We start from the raw sequence: 20,399 nt of genomic DNA on the forward strand, positions 1-20,399 counted from the left end.
GACAGGCCTGTCCTCTGTCTCCTCTGATTTATGTTCTTTGTATAGAACTGCTAGCCACCAAAATTAGGTTGAATAAATATATAATTACATATAAATAAATTAAATATATAATAAAAGGAATTCCGACTGGCCCCAAGCATTATAAAATCTTGCTTTTAACAGATGAATTGTTGCTGACTCTCACCTCACCTCACATTTCGCTTTCCAATCTGTTTAAATATTTGGCTCCATATAAGGACATAAGGTGAACACCACCAAATTGCAAGCCTTAGCTTTACATTTACTTATGCACACTCAGAAATTACAGGAGCTTAACTTTAAATTTCTATGGCGACCCTTAGCAATGAGATACCTAGGTGTTCTAATCACTAAGAATCATAATCAGCTATACTAAACCACATAATACTTGTTTAACAGCACCAAACTAGACATAGGCACCTGGAGACCTTTATATGCCTCTTGGTTTGGCAGAATAAATGCCATAAAAATTAATGTCTTGCCCAAGTTGTTGGATTTATTCGAAACCCTACCAGTTCAAGTTAAAACCTTCTATCTTAGGTCCCTGCAATTATTATTATTATCCTAGTATTGTAAGGTGCCACAGTGCTCCGCAGTGCCGTATGGTAAGGAAAACAGGACATATATAAAACAAAGACATACAAGGTAGACTAAATAAATGCAGACATGAAAACAAAGGGTATAGAGGACCCTGCTCATTAGAGAGCTTACATTCTAAGTGGAAGAGGGCACAGCTGAAACAAGAGGAGTAAATGTGGCTTAAAGTGGAGATTGGGACAGCTGTAAAGGGTGCATTAGTGTAAATAGTATTATAGGGAATAAGGTAAGCTCTAAAAAGAAGATGGGTTTTCAAAGAGCTTCTAAAAATTTGAAGGCTGTGGGAATGTCTGACTGGGAATGGTTGGGAATTCCATAAGTGGAGAACAGCACGGGAGAAGTCTTGTAGGCCTGAGTGAGAGGTGGTTACCAGAAATGAGTCAAGGCACAGGTCAGATGTAGATCTAAGAGGGTAAGAGGTAGACTATTTTAATGAGATTTGAGGTGTATGAAGGGGTGGTGCTGTTGAGGGCTTTGTAGGCAAGGGTCAGTAATCTGAAATGAATTCTGGTAGATAAAGGGAAACATTGCAAGGATTTGCAAAGTGGTGCAGCAGATGTGAAGCGGTGAGAGAGGAAGATCAGTCTTACAGCAGCATTTAGGATGGATTAAAGTGTGGATATATGGGTATCGAGAATGCCATATAGCAGGAGGTTGCAGTAGTCAAGACGGGAGATGATGAGAGAATGGATAAGAGTTCTATGACATATTATGACAATATTTTTTTTTTTTCTACTTAAACTCTTTATTTAAAGAGGAAACAACAGTAAAGACACAATCATCCCGTTTGACATTAATATATTAATATTCAAGATGTCTCCTCTATGTTTTATACTTTTATATCCTGGGGAATGGGGGTGAGGGGAGGGGGAAAGAGGAAGGAGGGATGGGAGGTAGAAAGGCACAAGTACTGTTAACAATATTGTTGATAAGTAAATAAGCAAACCTGGAACATTGCTAGGAAAAGCTAAGCCACACAGCTACAATGGCTACTAAAAAGAAAACTAGCATACAAACATTACTCACCGGCAGCGCGCCATATCCAGCCCGGGGGATCCGGAGGCGGCCCAAAAGCTATATTCCGTCTGCAGGAGGGGGAGCCGTACTGGAAAGGCAGCTACGGCTTTCTAGAAAAAACCACGGGGGCCCACACCTTATCGAAATTATGTGATTTATCATGAAGGTAACACGTTATACTCTCCATGCTTGCGACATGTCCTATGTATGACCGTAATTTCTGCATAGATGGAGCCCTAGGGTGTTTCCAATGTTTCGCTATTAGGGACTTAGCTGCTGCCAAAATATGGGAGATAAGCTTATTAGAAGGCGCGCTCTTATCAGGTATAGGGCGAGAGAGAAGGAATGACCAGGGGTCCTTATTTATCTGTTGTTCTGACACAGAGTTTATAAGCGTAAGAACCATGTTCCAGAAAGGAACTATGCGAGGGCAGGTCCATCATATGTGTAACATCGTACCTCTCTGGCCACATTCCCGCCAGCAGCTCGGGGTGGCCGTAGGAAACATTCGAGACAGCTTATCAGGAGTATAGTACCATCTATAGTACACTTTATACGCTGTTTCCTTAATTAATGTAGAGATCGAGCTCTTGGCAATCCCCTATGACAATATTTTTAAGGTGGAGTCGACAGAACGGGACTGGGAGCGAGTCTGGATGTGAGGAATAAAGCAGAAGGCGGAGTCGAGTGTGACACCAAGGCTTAGGACACAGAGGAAATTATGGTGTTATTGACAGTAAGGGATATTTGATGGAAGGTGGGAGGGCAGGAGCATAGATGGTAAGCACTTTTTTGGATATATTGAGCTTTAGGTAACATTGGGATATCCATGTGGAGATAGCAGAAAGACAGATGGTTACACAAGATAGTACAGAAGGGGTAATGTATAGGTGGTATTGTAGGCCGAATGAGTGATTTAGTGCACCAAGAGAAGAGGAGAATGGAAAAAGTAAAGGGCCAAGAACAGAGCCTTGTGGGAACCCACCAAATTGTGGGAGTGGAGGGGAGGATGTGCCAGAGGTAGAAACACTAAAGGATTGGTTCAATAGGTACGAAGTGAACCAGGAGAAGAGAGTGATCAACAGTGTCAAAAGCTCATCAATCACTTTTGTGAGAGCAGTTTCAGTGGAATGTTGCAGAAGCCTGATTGCAAAGAGTCAAGAATGGAGAAACAGGCATTTGTACACTAATTTCTCAAGTAGTTTGGAGACAAAGGGGAGGAGAGTAATAGGGCGATAGTTGGATAGAGAGGCTGGATCAAAAAATGCTTTCTTTAGAACTGGAGAGATGAGCACATGTTTAAAGGAGAATGGGAATGTGCCAGTGGAGAGAGACAGGTTGAAGAGGTGAGCATGCAGTAGTGGAGAGGGAGCAGAGAAGCTGGGAGGGAATAGGTTCACGGGGACAGGTTGTAGGTTGTGATGATGAGATGAGTGTCGAGAATTTGTCTTCAGTTACTGGAGAGAATGAATTAAGAGTAGATTGGGGAGTGTAGGTGAAGGTGAGTAGAGTGGGTAGAGTGAAACTTGGCATGAAGAAATATCTTGTCGATTGGTGTAGATCTGGTCTTTGAAGTAGGTGGCAAAATCATGGGCTATGCCCTATGTTGTCTTAGGAGCATTCAGGCCTATTTAAGGCTCATTTGGGTATGGCTCACAAGACAGCCCTTGCTAGATATAAGCCCCTATATCTGGGAGGTGAGTGCATATAGGTTAGGGTGGGACCTGCATACAATGAGGTGCCCTTGATACTAGGATGCAGGCTTAAATGTTTTAATGAAAATATGAACCGATACTTCATGTTTTTATTTTGCTAGATACACACAGATATGCAGTGTTAAGAATTAGTGCTCACAACAACTGTCTTTTTGCTTTGTATACATATATGGACATTTATATTGCCATGCAGCTGGTACCATATATAAAATGAGATATATCGAGTGTGGGCGTATTTCTTTTCTGGTTTTGTTTTAAATGTTTTGATCAAAATATGAACTAATACCTCATGTTTTCATTTTGCTAGATACACACAGGTATCTGTAACCCAGCTAAATTTTAGAGAGCAAAAGACTAGAAAAAAAAAGCTCACCCCAATTAATATTGTGATTATTAACAGAATCTGGCATGTGGTATCAGTAGAGTACAACTCTAGCTTATTGAATGATTCTGTTAAACTATTCAATAAAACATCTTCAATAACTCACCTATACCTGGATCTTCCTGACTTAGGTTAGGAACATACAAACGCAGGGACTTTTTCTTTTTTTCTGTCATTGATAAAATCATTAAAGATGTCCCATCGGGAGAAAGTTTCTGCGGTATATACGCAGGCTTGCAAATTAACTTAGACAATGGCACACAAACTGTCCTACCACCAATATCCTCATGATTGTTAACTTCCTTTGAAATTAACATAAACATAGCAGAATGCTATAATTGTAATGTTTTTGATGTAGATGAGGAAACAGATACTTCAATGAAAAGCCTTCATGGCTACACAGTGATTCTCACTCCTTAAGAGAACTGTCCTGCAGTCCTCCTATACAGTTATAAGATCAGCACATTCACTGTTAATAAGGTTTCCCAAAACTTCAGGTGAAACTAGTAAAATGTATTATAAAATATAGCAAAACGCGATAAAGTCTATTCAGATCAGCCCATACCCCCAACAGCATTTATTCAAAGCTGGTTCTTGAAGCAACATGACTAACAGATGAGACCATTTTCTAAATATTTTTTAAAGATGGAGCATGGAAGGTCAGAGACAGATTGGATCAATGACCTCGCCCAGAAACAATCCGATTTGGAAAAGGAGAATGTACTCAGGCGCTTTCTCACATCACCCACTGTCAACAGATGTAATATAAAATAATATCCAAAGACTGCATAAGGAACCAAACTCACTCAGGCTATAGCATGGTCTGGAAGGTTTCTTTGCATTGAGAATGCAGTATAAGGGAGGGGCCAGAAATATAAACTAAAGAGGCAGCCCAGTAAGCTCTTACCTAGACATAATTTATCATGGCATTTCGCACAGATGTAACTTTGTACAACAAAAGTAGGAGGCTTTGCAGCTCTCATCTTAGGCCCTGACTTCTTATAGGGGGGGGCGGGGATTTGAATTCAGCGCAACATGGAGACATGGTGAGCTGATTTTGAGGATAGAAATTTTGCTAATTTTTCACACTCCATAGAATTGCAAGATAAAATGAGCAGAGATTCCTTGCTGAAACACCTGATAACATGCACAGACGGACATCACATGGATATCCGGCTGCACATTGCGGCCAATTTGAATGTTTATTACGAGGAACATTTTTATTATTTATATATATTACTTGCAATCAAGTCCAACAGAGCCATAAAAAACATTAAGTAAACTCAACTCCAGCCTGCAGGTCTGTTGAGAAGAGGAAAACAGAAAATATCACTCACTATTTGGAAGGTCCTCCCCTCTAAGAATCTTCACACGGACACTGACGACAAGAGTTTGGATTAAAGCATAAGTCAGAAGGTTGGATTCCACATATTCATCATCTTCAGGCCTGTCTTGATCTTCTACCTGACAAAGTGCTAACAAAGTCAAAACTACACTTTGAACATCATTTCTAAAACACTGCTGTGGAGTTTCTGCTCTCAAGCAGAAATATTGTTAATACAAAAAGTGATAAAGTGTTCAAAGATTGAATGCCAAATCCATCAGTAAAATATAAGTTGTTTGGTAGATGACATCCATTACAGAATTTCAGACTGTCTGTCTGCATTAATACAGTACAATCAAAGAAATATTTACTAAATGCAAAAACGCAGCACATGATTTTTGCTCAAATTCACTTCTTTGACTATTCATGGAATTGAGGTCTGGAAAAACTCTCTTTATGCCTGCAAAAACGTCACCTCTAAATCCTGCCCACTTATCATTCTTGGACCACCACATTAATAACTACAACATTTTAATGCATATCCTAAAACACTGCTCAGATTGAGCCTAATGAGTAACAATAAATGGACATAATGTGACATTACTACTCTTTTAACATGGGTATTTCTATTTCCACCTGAAGTCCCACAAAGGACAGCAGAAAGCATTTTTATGGGGCAGTTCTGAAAAGCGGAATGGAGGCATACATCCATTTATGTGCTAGGCAGACAAATAGGCACTTTGGTGCATCCACATATTATGTGTTGCCAAGTGCTAACAGTGCATAATAATGCATAGTCTCCTCTTTAATAGTATATGCTGAATTATGATATTCTGCACCAACACTACTACAAAGTTTTGACCTGTCTGTGGGTTCACTAATACTCTTTGCAATAATGTTTTTAAAAAAGCTATAAAGGAGTTTATTTAGACAAAGTCTATGCTCCTGTTATGTATGTTGAGCCCTCATTATCATGCCATGTATACATTGCACACACCAGAATCACATTTCACTCCAATTAGTGTCCTTGAACACTTGAAATGAAACTTCATGCATCTTGTCATCCATACTGTCTGGCTACTGCAGATAGATCAACTGTTTATGATTATCTATACCAAGAAAATTAACAATAAAATTATTGTTATTACAATAATTTATTTATAAAGCACTACAAGGTATCCATATACAATGGATGCGACAGCGCACAGGAGTTACTGTCGCATACAATGTATATAGCCTCTCAAGTTTTTTTAGGGGGAGCAAAGGTCCCTTGCAAATGCCTGCCCTGATCTACTGAATATACTCAGAGCTGAAAAGTTTTTGCACCACAAGGATTCAGCAGCATTGTAAAATAATACACAATATATTATTTGCTGCTGTTTGACTTTTACAATCCGAAAAATTACAATTGTTTTCTGACAAACATGAGTGGCCGTGGGCACAAAATTACAGAGGACTCTTACCAGAGCAGAAGAACCAGCTACAAGAACAAATAAGCTGACCTTCAGATAACCTCTCACCCCAGAGTTCACATTGCCCGGTTCATACAGACTTAGCCATTTTCTCATTATGGCATGACCTGTGAAGAAAACAGTGGTAAGCAAACTAACTGTGACAAATGCAATATCGTCTTACGGCTTCTGAGACAAAACAAGAAATGAATCTACAGATATTGTAAGATTTTTCTGTAACTTAATTTGGAAATGGCTTGAAAATCGGTACACTGTGAAGTTGGTTACACACCTACGCAATCATACTTTAGATGCAATTTCTCCAACGATTTCAAGCCCCAATGAGCATGTCGAGTCATACGTACACACTAACACAATTTACATTGAGATCTGTGATCTTCATCGGTCATAAAAATAGGCTGAAAAGATTGTAACTTTGAACACACTCTACAGATATTTGACTAGGCTGCTGCAATATGTAAAAGTGGATTTTTTACTTACTGTAAAATCCATTTCTCTAAAGCCATTTGGTGGACACTGCTAACCATGGGGCACCTAAAACTAACAAACTTGTCTGGCCTGCTCCCTCCTCCCTATGCCCCCTGAACAGAGACATATCAGTTTATTTACAAAGCCCAAAGGATATGATTAAAGTCACATTCAACAGAACAGACTACCAAAACTGTCAGAACAAGGAGAAGGAGCGCAGTGTCCCCCAATTGGGTTTAGAGTGTGAGTCCTGAGCAAACGCAGAAATGACAATATCCAGGTTGATGTGGAACCTAGACACCACCTTAGGCTGGAAGGAAGCAGTGGTGTGCAAAACAGCTCTGTACTCAAGGAAAACAAGGAAGGGTGATCTATAAGACAGAACCACCAACTCCGAAACCCGTCTGGCAGAGATATCACCTTTAAAATGACAACTTTCCAAGTCAGGAACTTCATAGAGACAGACTGCAATGGTTCAAATGGTCCTTGGCTTAGAAAACCTGGTCTGCATGGAAGTCTACAGGGCGGTTCCTCCACCATGCTTTGCAGATCTGGGTACCAAGATCTGAGCAGCTAATGAGGTGCCACCAAAATTACCGGAACTCCTTCCTGCTTTACCTTCTTTAGCACTCGAGGCACCATGGGTATCGGGGAAAATATATATATTAGCCAGTAAGTCCAAGGAACCACCATGGAAACTACCATGCACGCTTGAGGGGCCCTATTCCTGACACAATAGCAGTTCACCTTGTGGTTTGCCCAAGAGGTCATTATGTCGACCTCCGGCATTTTCCACCTGTGCGTGATCTGGGAGAATACCCCTGGATGAAGGAACCATTCCCCAGGATGTATGGTATGGCGACTCAAGGAATCATGGTATAAATACCGCTGAGCCGGCCTGAATCTGATATTCTGCCCAACGCTTGATCTTGGTCATCTCCTTTATAGCCAGGGGACTTCTGGTCCCACCCAGTGTTGGATGTATGCTACTGCCGTGGCATTGTCTGACTGGACTCGAATACGTCTGTTCCGCAGGGAACTCTGCGCCTGAACTAGGGCACTGAATAAAGCCCTTAACTCGAGTATGCTGATGGGTAATGTTGACTCTTCCCGAGTCTAAACACCTGGAGAGACAGGCTGAACGTCACCCCCCCCCCCCCCCCGTCTGTTGTTATTATGGTCCAGTCCGACACCGACAAGGGATGCCCCTGACAGCTTCTTTGTGTGTAGCAAGCACACTAAGGAGTGACAGCTCGCTTGAGACAGCAGGAACTGTCTTTCAAACCGGGGTTTGGACCTGGACCATCTGGCCATAATCTCGAGCTGTAATGGTCGAGAATGAATTGAACTGCTTCAAAACAAAATACCATTCGACCCATCAGCTCCATACACTGAAGAATGGGCACCTGTTTGAGGACTGACAAAGCTTTCAACTGTCTTCGAATAACTAGGACCTTGCTCTGCAGCAAAAACACTCTTTGCAAGAGGTCCAGGATGTAACCTCTGTCGAAATTACCCCTTACCCAGGCGGCTGATAATGAACTGATCAACTGGACCTGAAAGAGCAAAAATCAAGCACATACCACTGCACTTCCAGGTGTGGAAGGGAGAAGTAATGCGGTTTGTTTATATCAGGCTTCTGACTAAGTCCTATTCCTGTCCAAGCCTGCCTACCACTCTGAACAGCTCCCCATGGGATAAATGACTTATCTCTCGTGGACATTCCTGTGCTTTGCTGGCAAATCTGAGGTTTCTCAATTTAAGGGTAGCAAGGGAAAGAAATTAGCTCTTTTCTCCAGTGGCTTAAGAGATAATATTGTCCAACTGCAGACCAAAAAGGACAAATCCGTCAAAGAGTAGAGCATTCAAAGCCTTCTTAGATTCAGCATCTGCCTCCCAGAACTTGAGGCACTGTGGTACTTGGACTGCTCTCCTACCTGCCAGATCTAAGCTCATTACTCCAGGATGCTTAGCAGCTGTCCCCGGTCTATAAAGACTGCCATCACCCAGCAATCCTTGCCAGTTTATCTGTTGCATTGACCTCTGCTGGTTCTCCTGTTATCCTTGTTTGATTTCCTGGTTTTGACCTCTACTTGTCTCTGTGTTTTGCCATCTCTTCTTGTGACCCTTGACGCGGCTTTGCTATGACAGCACCCACAGTCTTCATAAAGTTTCCAGTATCTCCTGTGTATCAGTCCGTAGACTATTGCATCCTGTGTGTCATCTCCACTGTCTAGTGGTAACGCCTCGCAAACCATTGCATCCTGTTTCCAGTATCCCCTGTGTATCGGTCCGCAGACTATTGCATCCTGTGTGTCATCTCCTGTCTAGTGGTAACGCCTTGCAGACCAATGCATCCTGTCTCCAGTATCTCCTGTGTATCGATCCACAGACCATTGAACCATGTGTGTAATTCTCCTTTCAATAATGGCCATACTATGCTGACTTTTCATGCATGACCATTTATTGCATCACTTACCTGTGTTAAAAAAAAAACCACATAATTCCACTTGCATTTTCTCAGTGGTTTTCATATTGGGAATCCTTACACTTGTCTTTGTAGTCCTTGCTTTGTGCACTGGGGCACAGTCATTTTGAAATAAAAAAGGGACAACCCCAAACTGTTGCTACAAAGTTGGAAGCATAGCATTGTCCAAAATGACTTGGTATGCTGAAGCATTAAGTTTGCCTGTCACTGGAGATAAGGGGCCTAGGCCAAACCCTGAAAAACAGCCCCATACCATTATCCCTTCTTCACCAAACTTCACAGCTGACATAATGAAATCAGACAGGTAACGTTCTCCCGGTATCTGCCAAACCCAGACTCGCCTATGTGATTGCCAAACGGAGAAGTGTGATTCTTCCCTCCACAGAACACATTTCCACTGCAGTCCAGTGTCGATGTGCTTTACACCACTCCATTCGACGCTTAGCATTGGTCTTGTTATATGTGAGATTTGAATGCAGCTGCTTGGCCATGGAAACTCATTCCATTAAGCTCCCACCGCACAGTTTTTGTGCTTACATTAATGCCAGTGAAAGTTCGTAACTCTTCAGCAATGGAACCAGCAGAGTGTTGGCAACGTTTACGCACCTTGCGCATTAGCAGTCGTTGACCCCGCTCTGAGATTTACGAGGTCTTCCACTCCCTGGCAAAGTTACTATTTTTCCTAAACGCTTCCACTTTCCAATATCACTTACACTTGACCGTGGAATAACCAGCAGGGATGAAATTTCACGAACTGACTTATTGCAAAGGTGGCACCCTATCACAGTACCATGCCTGAAGTCACTGAGCTCTTCAGAACGATCCATTTTGTATCACAAGTGTTTGCAAATGCAGACTGCACAGCTAAGTGCATGGTTTCATACACCTCTGGCAATGAGTCTGACTGAAACACCTCAGCTCAATAATTAACAGGTGTGGCCAAATACTTTTATCCATATAGTGTATATATATATATATATATATATATATATATATATATATATATATATATATGTACACACATATACATATATATATATCTATACATACATTTACATATAGATATATGTTATATATATATATATATATATATATATATATATATATATATGTATATGAAGAAGAAAGCGCCAAACATAGTGTGATATTGTAAATACAAATATAAATTCTTTAAGTGTGCAGATTTGTCTCGTACCCCATGTAGAAAATATTCTAGCACATCTCACAGGGGTCCAAGTCTTCTCCCATAGATGGATTATACCAATTGGTCCCGCATGCATAAACTAGGACTCAAGGGAAAGATAGGCACAACATAGTGTAGTGTGTTTTAACACAAAAACAAAATATTCCTCAAATAAAAGTCAAATTTTTTATGACAGTGTATCCATAAAAGGACAAGCAAATGCCTGTACATCAGAATAAAAGATAACAAGCTTATCTGTCCACTGGACCCTCAGATATCCTGGAACAGAACTTTCAGACAACAAGCGATAAGGAACACTTCCCACCATCAGCTGGAGCAGTCAGGAGAACAACCAACCCTTAACGCGTTTCCTCATATAATGACTTTCTCAAAAGGTGTGTAATCACTATGACTATCGGTCCTCATATAAAATATTATATCTCAAGATATATATCTTGAGATATAATATTTTATATTAGTTTTATGATTAATGATGGAATATATATCGATGTGTGGGCGGAAATGAGTTCTCCACCGAAACCGGAAGTGAGGTCACCAAGTATGGGCGGAAGTCATCCCATGACATCTGATTTCTACAAACCTGCTGAGAATGTTATGTTAACGAATACCTCTCATGGATTGGACGGGGAGACTATTTAATGGAGGACCTATAGTCATAGCAAATGGTCAGTGTCCTGTTAGGGGATTGACTGTACAGTCAGCGTTAGGGACACGAAACTTGTGAATCTGTTTGGTGTGAAAATTACTTAGAATGTTCATGTTTGATATTATTTCACATTGCCCTTGAAAGAAGGTGTCACGATTCTGATGCCAGAACGGTAAATGAACAGGATTCTGTCGTAATCTAGATATAACACCCCAGCAAGGTGCAAAGTCTAACAAGGAAATGGTATTCACCAGGGACCAGCCGCAAGGCGGTTTGGGCTTAGCTGCTTCCCCTTGCAGGTCGCGGCCCTTGCTAGGAGTAACTAGGAAGAACTTCTTAGAGGAACAAGCCTGATGGGTTGGCAATAGTAGAGTGTCAGCTCTGCAGATGACTAGTTACCACTGGAACGGCGGCAGAACACTCAGGAGGTGTTAGTTCAGCAGTCAGCAGATTAAACAGAAACAACGGAAAAGCACCTGAAAATAGTGTCAGCTCTGCAGACGAACAGGAGGCCAAGGAGCCACATGAGAATGCTTATAAAACATAAAGAACAGGCACTGAGGATACAGGGGAGGTTCCTTTTAAACTTTGGAGTATGACACGATCGCCCAGCATGTGACAGAAGGGCTCCCATAGTATTATAGATTATCTATGTAGACATTACTGTATTTGCATGTGTTTACGTTGTTAAGTTTAGATGACAGAGCTTGTTGGATATGATATTAAATATGCACACCCACAATGGAGGTGATGTTGCAGAACTATTGGCAAAAGTGTTGGACAGACGTTAATGTGTGTACACACTTTCACATTTGCACAACAGTTCCAATGTTGAACGTGAATTTTAGGAAGTTTTTATGATAAAACATGATCATGAGAGCTTACTCTTGCTTTATCTGACTAAAAGGTCGTTAAATTCTGCGATCTGCATGATAATTGCATAGATGTGTACCCAGCGTAAGTAAAAACAAAAAAAAAAGACCAATAAATCACTGGATTTCAGCTTCAGGGTAATGAAGTCAAGTACAAAGCATCGTATTTATTGGGGAGCATGAATGGAAAGGTTATGAATAAGGGCTGCTAAATGCTAGGTTAATATTTTAAATAAATATGGATTGTAATTTGATACTTACATAGTTTGTATAAAATGGACAATATAAATACACAGAGTAGCCCAAGGACTCAAATTTATAAACACACCTAAATCATTTAACCTGTGTTGTGTCCACCAGAAGATAAATATACCGTTAGCGGACCTGAAAACAGTGATAACTAGATCACATGAGAACCACATTGCAGTTACTCGAGTTATTGAATCCAAATGCTGAACTGATCCTAGAGATTGAAGCCAGTAATGTAATTCCTTGCACAATTGATCTAATAATCAATATTTGGGCTCCAAAATTACTGTATTCACATGGCGCCACTGCTGATGAGCACGTAACCTAAAACCTTATATTTGCTGAAGTAGCCATGATAAAAAATGTTCCAAGTCTCTATACCTACTGAGGATTTGTCTTCATCAAACACGTCACCATACACAAATAATTCCATCGCAATGACAATTACATTACGCCAGTACATACCTGTAGCATCATACACACTTCCAATGTCAATCTGAGAAAACAGAAAGTTATCTATGAACCAAGCAACAACTTACTACAGAGTATATTTCCAAATATTTTACTAGACTTCAGAAGGAAAATGACTTATTAAATACTATATTTCATCACTAAGCGACGTGAATGTTTATTTTCATTTTAAACTTAAATGGACTCTTTAATCAAAAATGGTTCTTAGACAAAAGAATATAATATCAAAATCAACATACAGTACTGTGGAAGGGGGGGCATTGAGGGATTGAAGATGTATTAAAGGGTATATATTTTTTTCTTTATATTAAAGGGTATATTTATTAATTTAAATGTAAATATTCAATGTATGGGCTTTGTGGTGCTGGTTAATAACCGGCACACAGTGCCAGAAAGGAATGGACACTGGGAGTATAAATGCATTTATATTCATATATTGATTTCTAATGCAATCGCCTTGTGTGTATAGGAAATGTATTTATTTCTGAGGCATATGCCAGGGGAGGAAATGTGTATTCTCTGACTGTCTGGAGACATGTGGACCCATGTTAATTAGACCTATTCATGTGAAGTGACCAATACGTCTGTATAGCTTGTATAAACAACAGGGGGTGAAGCCTTTCTGTCTGGGGTGGCTGCATCTCAGATCCTGTTTAAATAAAGAGTATAAATATTGTTAATTTTGCATTGCATGTACATCCATGTTTGGGGAAACATATTGCATCCTGATACTAAAAATAACTCAGACATGTTGGAGCCAGCAAGGTTCAGTGGGTATTGTTACCCCCCTGCTGTAGTGTTTCACTTTATGAATAAAAAGCAAACTGTTTGACCATGTAATGTATCATTATTGTACCATCAGACTTTCTGATCACTGGTACCTTCAACCAGTGTGAACTGCCCTTATCAGGGCACTTGAGCAAATAAACATCACTTGCTTTAAGACCTGCTTGACAACTTCTTTCCTGCTGTAATTTCTTGCGACCTGCAGATTAGACCCAAATCTAACCCGTTTCCGGCTGTTCTGAGGTTTGGACCCAAATTTCCAGTACCACTGCTCTGCCCGCTACCCAGCAGCTCTGGCCAGTGTGATAGACAAGAAGGGATCCATCCACAGCAACCCTGATCTATAGAAAGAGGTCAGGGGTACCAGCCCAGGTGCACCAGCAAGGGGGTACACTAGTAGCAGCAGTTACCCTGAAGGAACATGGTTCTGGATGCCGTAAAGGAGTCCTGTGGTGGCACCAGCTTAAGCCTCTCCTACTGCAATTAGAAGGCGCATTTGGGATAAAGAAAGAGAACCGTAGCACAGTAAGCCCAGCCAGTTCCCAGCAACAACAGACAGGGTGGCATATGCGGTCCATCCTCTCACAAGTACTTTTTATTTTTAAACTTATATTATACTTTTGTTTAGGATATTTAGGGTACATACCCAATGAGTGTGTTTCTCAGTGGTGACTTACCAGTTTATTGCTGAGCTAATGCTTAACAAAAATATCTACAATACTTACAGAAACTTTAGAAAATGCTAGACATATTATTGGTCTGGCCAAGGCTATGCTATGACCTCATTGTTAAATACATTTGTCCAAGTGCACTAATAACACTAAAGGGCAATGCACCATAGAAGGATGTAAAACTGCCCATGAGTCATGAATTCATTCACTTTAGGCATGTAAATTAACTCAGTACTGGACAAATCCCAGTGACCAGATTAATCAGGTCATGGCAGCCAACTCACTTCATTAGCCAGGAATCATTAAAAGTGCTTTCTGGCATGTAAAGATAGCAATCGCAGCATTTTACATTTTATATCTTTTTATTGTTAATCAGCCCAGAGCCACAATTAGACATTTACCATAAACCATGATGGCTCACCACCACTTTATGATTGGCATTGCCGCTCTTGCCACATTAGCAGCATAAAAAGCAAAGAGTGTTTTTGGCACACTGGACAAAACATTTCATATCCTGGATCTGTAAAATTAATGTGATAAAGATGAATCTCCTTACTAGAATTTTGATCTTCTCCAGACACTACCGATTGGATTCCCAGTTCAGATTATTAACAACCAACAAAAGACCTGTAACAAATTTATATGGAACAGCAATAAAAAACAAATAAGGAAATCAATTGTGACTGGGGCACACGTCATAGGGGGAATCGGGCTCCCCCCTATTCCAAATATATTAGAACGCTACATGCATCAGCCAGCTTGCTTCGTAGCACACACCACAATATACAAAGCGATGGGTAGACAAAGAAAATGTCCTAGTAGGTGATACCTCCTTGAAGTACATCCCATGGCTCGTACCACAACTAAGACCAAAAACATCTCTTTTCCAACTGTGAAGTTAACCCGAACACCTTGGACAGTATCAATAAAAATCGCAGCCTATCAATCCACCCCTCTCCACCATCCCCTATCTGGAACCATCCTCTCTTGCCCCCCAGGACAAAAACATGTTATGGCAGCTACACGATACCCTGAAGCAATTCCACTATGGAATATTAAATCAAGCACTAATGCAAAATGATTACTATTAGTGTACACTAGGCATGGAATCCGAAAAGATATCCTAACAGATCAGGGAACTCCCTTCATGTCGGGATTAAAGAGTTATGTAAATTGCTAGGGGTACAAAGACTGCAGACCTCGGTTTACCATCTGCAAACAAAGGGGTTGGTTGAGTGGTTTAATAGAAACCTAGAGCAAATGATTAGATGAGCTGTGGCTCAGTATCAGAGAGATTGGGACACCCGATTACCCTATCTCATGTTTACGATAAGGGAGGTGCCTCAGGGATCAATGGGGTTTAGTCCATTTGAGCTTTTGTTTGGGAGACAACCACGTGGAGTTCTGGACATCCTCAAAGAAGGAAGGGGGGGAACAACTGGGTCCCAAAGAACCAAATATAGTACAGTTTGTGGCCCAATTATACGATCGACTACAACAGATTGGCCCTTTGGTAAAACAACTGACGGAAGCACAGGGATGGCAAAAGAAGGGTTATGATACCCGAGCCACCTTACGCACCTTCAACCCAAGTGACTAGGTGCTCGTACTAGCACCAACTCAGGAAAGCAAGGCCCTTATGAGATATTAAGAGCCCATAGGGCAAGTAAATTACAGAGTGCGGCAGCTATGTGAACGGCAAAAAGAGCAAGTCTATAATGTTAATTTGTTAAAGCCGTGGGTGGAGGAAATCTCAACATTAACGTTGGGAGTAGTAAAAACAGAGGACTGCAAAGTTCCCATGGAATCTTCCCTGACACAGTCTCAGATACAAGAGGCATTAGAAATGATGGCGCGAAATACAGACGTTTTTTCTGCTATGCCAGGGCGCACCAAGATAATTGAACACGACATTGTTACCCCACCAGCGGTTATAGTTAATCGGCAGCCACATAGAGTACCAAAGGCAAGTAGGGCTGTAGTAAAGCAAGAGGTGAAGAACATGTTTCAACTCGGGGTAGTGGAGGAGTCCACAAGTGAGTGGAATAACCTCATAGTCCTTGTGCCAAAGCCTTTGAGGGCCATTTGCTTCTGTAATTATTTTAGAAAGTTCAATAAGGTTTGACACATATCCAATGCCCTCACACCATCCATTTCTTAGATGTGACCTTCACGGCGCAGGGTTCCTGTATGATTGCTGAGAACTTCCCAAAAAAATGTACATACAAACAATTACATAGAATATAATAGCAATCATTATAAGCCATGGTTAAAAATATACCAACAAAACAATTAAATAGGATCAAAAGAAACTGTTCGAAAGAAATTATGTTTGAAGTACAAGCAAAAGAATTGCTAAAAGTATATGAGAAGAAACTTTGATGGAAGCTTATGATTATGCAAAAAATTTGGGTAAGGATGAAATTTTGAAAGAAAAAAAGAAAGAATTAAATCAACATACAAAAAGTAACACACACAAAGGGCTATAATTTCTTTAAAAAATATAATGCCAAATCAATGCATATAAAGCAGATAGTTCAGAAAAATTACCACCTTTAAAAACATGACCATATTTTAAACTCATTTATCCTAGAAAAACCTAGCATTGTATTTAAAAAAGAATAAGAATTTAAAAAACATTTTAGCTCCAAGCATCTTGAAAACCAAAAAAGATTGCAAGAACGAAATAAAAGAACATGTTTTTAGGTATCAATAAAGGTAACTATAGATGTAGCAAACCTGTAATTATATGAATAATGGCAGTAAGACAATTATCTCTCAGGAATCGAAAGGAAGCTTCACCATTTCCGTTTTTTACAATTGTAGCTCTGATTTTGTCACTTATGTTTTGCAGTGCCCTTGTGGGCTGCAGTATGTGGGGAGGGCAACTAGATCCCTACGCCTTAGATTCATGGAACATAGACGCAATATTATCAATGGTGTGGAAACACATAGTGTGTCCAGACAGTAAAGAAAAACACAATGCGAATCTCGTGCATCTTAATGTTACAATAGTGGAATCCATTAAATATACAGAAAGAGGGGGAGATAGAATCACAAGCCATTGCAAAAGAGAGATCTTTTGGATATTTAAATTATGTATGCTTACACCAGAGGGGTTAAATGAAACCATCACATTTAATTTTAGATTATTTAGATTGATTTTTCATATATTGAGCATTTATTCATTATTTTTACATCTTTACAGTGTCAACGTAAGATTACTGTTTATATGGCTAGAACAACTTCATTAATATTATGTTGACTAATATCAAGGATATAAGATTACATTTGCATCCATTAGTATCTTAGATCATATAAAGAGTAGGGATAATTATTAGTTTATTAGTCTTCCCCCCTGACCTCTATCATTCTATACTAAATTGATTAAACTTTGTAGCTGTGATTCAATGGTTAATTTACATACATATAATTTAGTTATTAATTTTACATAATTTTTAGTTATTATTTATATTAACATTATTGTTTTAACAGATATAGAAGGTGTAGTAATAAGATCTGCATTTTGCTTTGTGATGTATTATTATTATTATCGAGATTCAGTGTGTCTGTGTAGAATTATAATAGCCGCAATACCCACCGAGATGGGCTTATATTATTAGATTTTTTATAAGGTTCTTAAATATATTCCACTCGATTCCTATAGAAGGATTTTGCAAACCTTGTCTTTAAATTTTATTGCAAGAATATATTTTTTAATTGCATACCGTCTCTTCAACCTTTCTTTGAATTCAAGAATTTGTTCATGATATACAATCTTTTATATATATATGGGGTTTTTGCATGTTGCATGAAAATAATGTAGTATACATCAGCATTTCAGACAACCAATGGGTTAATAGAACAGGTGATAGTGCTAATTGCAACTGAACACTGATATAAAAAGACTTCTGTGAGAAGGTGAAGCATCATTGAAAAAGTCAGGATTTCACTGACAAAATTAGTCAGATTGCTTCACATTTGACAGTGGTGATTTAGCTGCAGGACCTTCAGAGGACCTGTTTTCCTTTGAAGCCAAGTTTCAAACATCACTTGAATACCAACATTTTGGATATTTGTCTGTTTTAGAACTGCTATTAAGCGCAAAGTATACCACCAAGTGATTTGTACTGTGGAATAAACACAGGCTGTACAGACTTCAGGAGTGGGAGGTTTCCCATCACGCTCCACTGGGTGAGATTGATTCAGACTAACATCTTCAAAGCGAGTTAACAACAGATATGCGTAGTGCTCATTTAGCAATTGCAAAATACGGAACAAGACTTGAATGCTAAGTAATATATACAATATATGCTTATTCCTTTATAAAAGTGCACTGGCCACCCACTTTTTGAGTTTGGAAAGACATAGAACTGTTTGAAACTAGTGAACAGCTATTTAACTGTTTTATACTGTATCATTTTGGAGTCCTCAGAGTCAGCTGTGATAAATCCATCAATTTATGTCAAGTGATTTCTCTGATTTAATCATTTCGACAACTATACATGGTTATATAAATTGTTCATTGGTTTGATGTTTTTAGAAACATGTATATTATATCGTTATATAGCTATTTTGAGTGAGTTATATAACACATGTTGGTGCACCTGCTTATACCAGCTATTACAATATTGTTTTTTAAGGGACTGGCACCCCTATAGGTTGCGACACATTTGTATATTTTTAAACTTATTATCAAATATTATATATTACTTTTTTCTGTCAAGTATAAGCGCATATGTCAGGATTCACTAGGATGAGTGGGATCCTTCTGTTCTGCCTGGGATTGGTGGTACTTCACCCAGAGGCGCGGTATCTAACAAAGTGGAAGGTTTTTACCAGCGGTTCCCGCAAGGGAATTTGGGCTTGGCAGCTTCTACCCCTGCAGGTCGCGGCCCTCTAGGGGAGTTCCCAGTAAGCAGTGATAGAGAACCGAGTACAGAGAATAATGTAGGCACTAGATAGCTACAAATGAGTAGGAGTACTGAGTGATGCTCAGTGATGTAACGAGTGGAGCAGGTAATAGGTGATTTGCAGCAGCACACTTGGAAAGATGGTCGCGATGATCTGCAGTAGTTACCACTAACTTGTGGAGCAGGTAATAGGTAATTTGCAGCAGCACAATTGTAGAGATGATAGCAATGATCTGCAGTAGTTACCACTAACGAGTGGAGCAGGTAATAGGTGATTTTCAGCAGCACACTTGGAAAGAAGGTCGCGATGATCTGCAGTAGTTACCACTAACTTGTGGAGCAGGTAATAGGTGATTTGCAGCAGCACAATTGTAGAAATGATAGCGATGATCTGCAGTAGTTACCACTAACGAGTGGAGCAGGTAGTAGGTGATTTGCAGCAGCACACTTGGACAGATGGTTGCGATGATCTGCAGTAGTTACCACTAATGAGTGGAGCAGGTAATAGGTGATTTGCAGCAGCACACTTGGAGAGATGGGAGCGATGATCTGCAGTAGTTACCACTAACGAGTGGAGCAGGTAATAGGTGACTTGCAGCAGCACGCTTGGAGAGATGGGAGCGATGATCTGCAGTAGTTACCACTAACGAGTGGAGCAGGTAGTAGGTGATTTGCAGCAGCACACTTGGACAGATGGTCGCGATGATCTGCAGTAGTTACCACTAATGAGTGGAGCAGGTAATAGGTGATTTGCAGCAGCACGCTTGGAGAGATGGAAGCGATGATCTGCAGAAGTTACCACTAACGAGTGGAGCAGGTAGTAAGTGATTGCACAGCAGAGTGCATGAGCTGCTTTCAGGCCAGGAGTCTGACGAGAAGAACCAGCACTAAGAGGAGCCTTATATACGAGAGGTAACCAATGGATGAGTGAGACAGGTGAACACAGGTGAGATGATCACCTGCCCATGTGCATAGCCGATTGCCGGCCTCACAGTTGGGGAAGAAGCAGGGAATGAGGAATGACTGATACTTAGGCTACTGGATGGCAGCCGTGGGTGAGCGGTGTGTGACAGCATAAGAGTTATGTTGTTTCACACTTCTTCAGG

General features: G+C 40.2%; 1 protein-coding gene across 5 annotated transcripts in view; it reads right to left on the bottom strand.

The window, feature by feature from the left end:
- FER1L5 (fer-1 like family member 5) overlaps positions 1–20,399 on the bottom strand; it is a 676,118-nt gene that overhangs the window by 594,924 nt on the left and 60,795 nt on the right. For all 5 annotated transcript variants that reach the window (XM_075207347.1, XM_075207349.1, XM_075207348.1 and 2 more), the window contains exons 12-14: positions 12,918–12,948; positions 6,517–6,632; positions 5,067–5,193 (exon numbers count right to left, since the gene is read on the bottom strand). In XM_075207347.1, coding sequence (XP_075063448.1) covers positions 5,067–5,193; positions 6,517–6,632; positions 12,918–12,948 — 274 coding nt within the window. The remainder of the gene's footprint in view (positions 1–5,066; positions 5,194–6,516; positions 6,633–12,917; positions 12,949–20,399) is intronic.

The sequence above is a fragment of the Mixophyes fleayi genome, chromosome 4 (genome assembly GCF_038048845.1).
Source record: "Mixophyes fleayi isolate aMixFle1 chromosome 4, aMixFle1.hap1, whole genome shotgun sequence".
Taxonomy (NCBI): Eukaryota; Metazoa; Chordata; class Amphibia; order Anura; family Limnodynastidae; genus Mixophyes; species Mixophyes fleayi.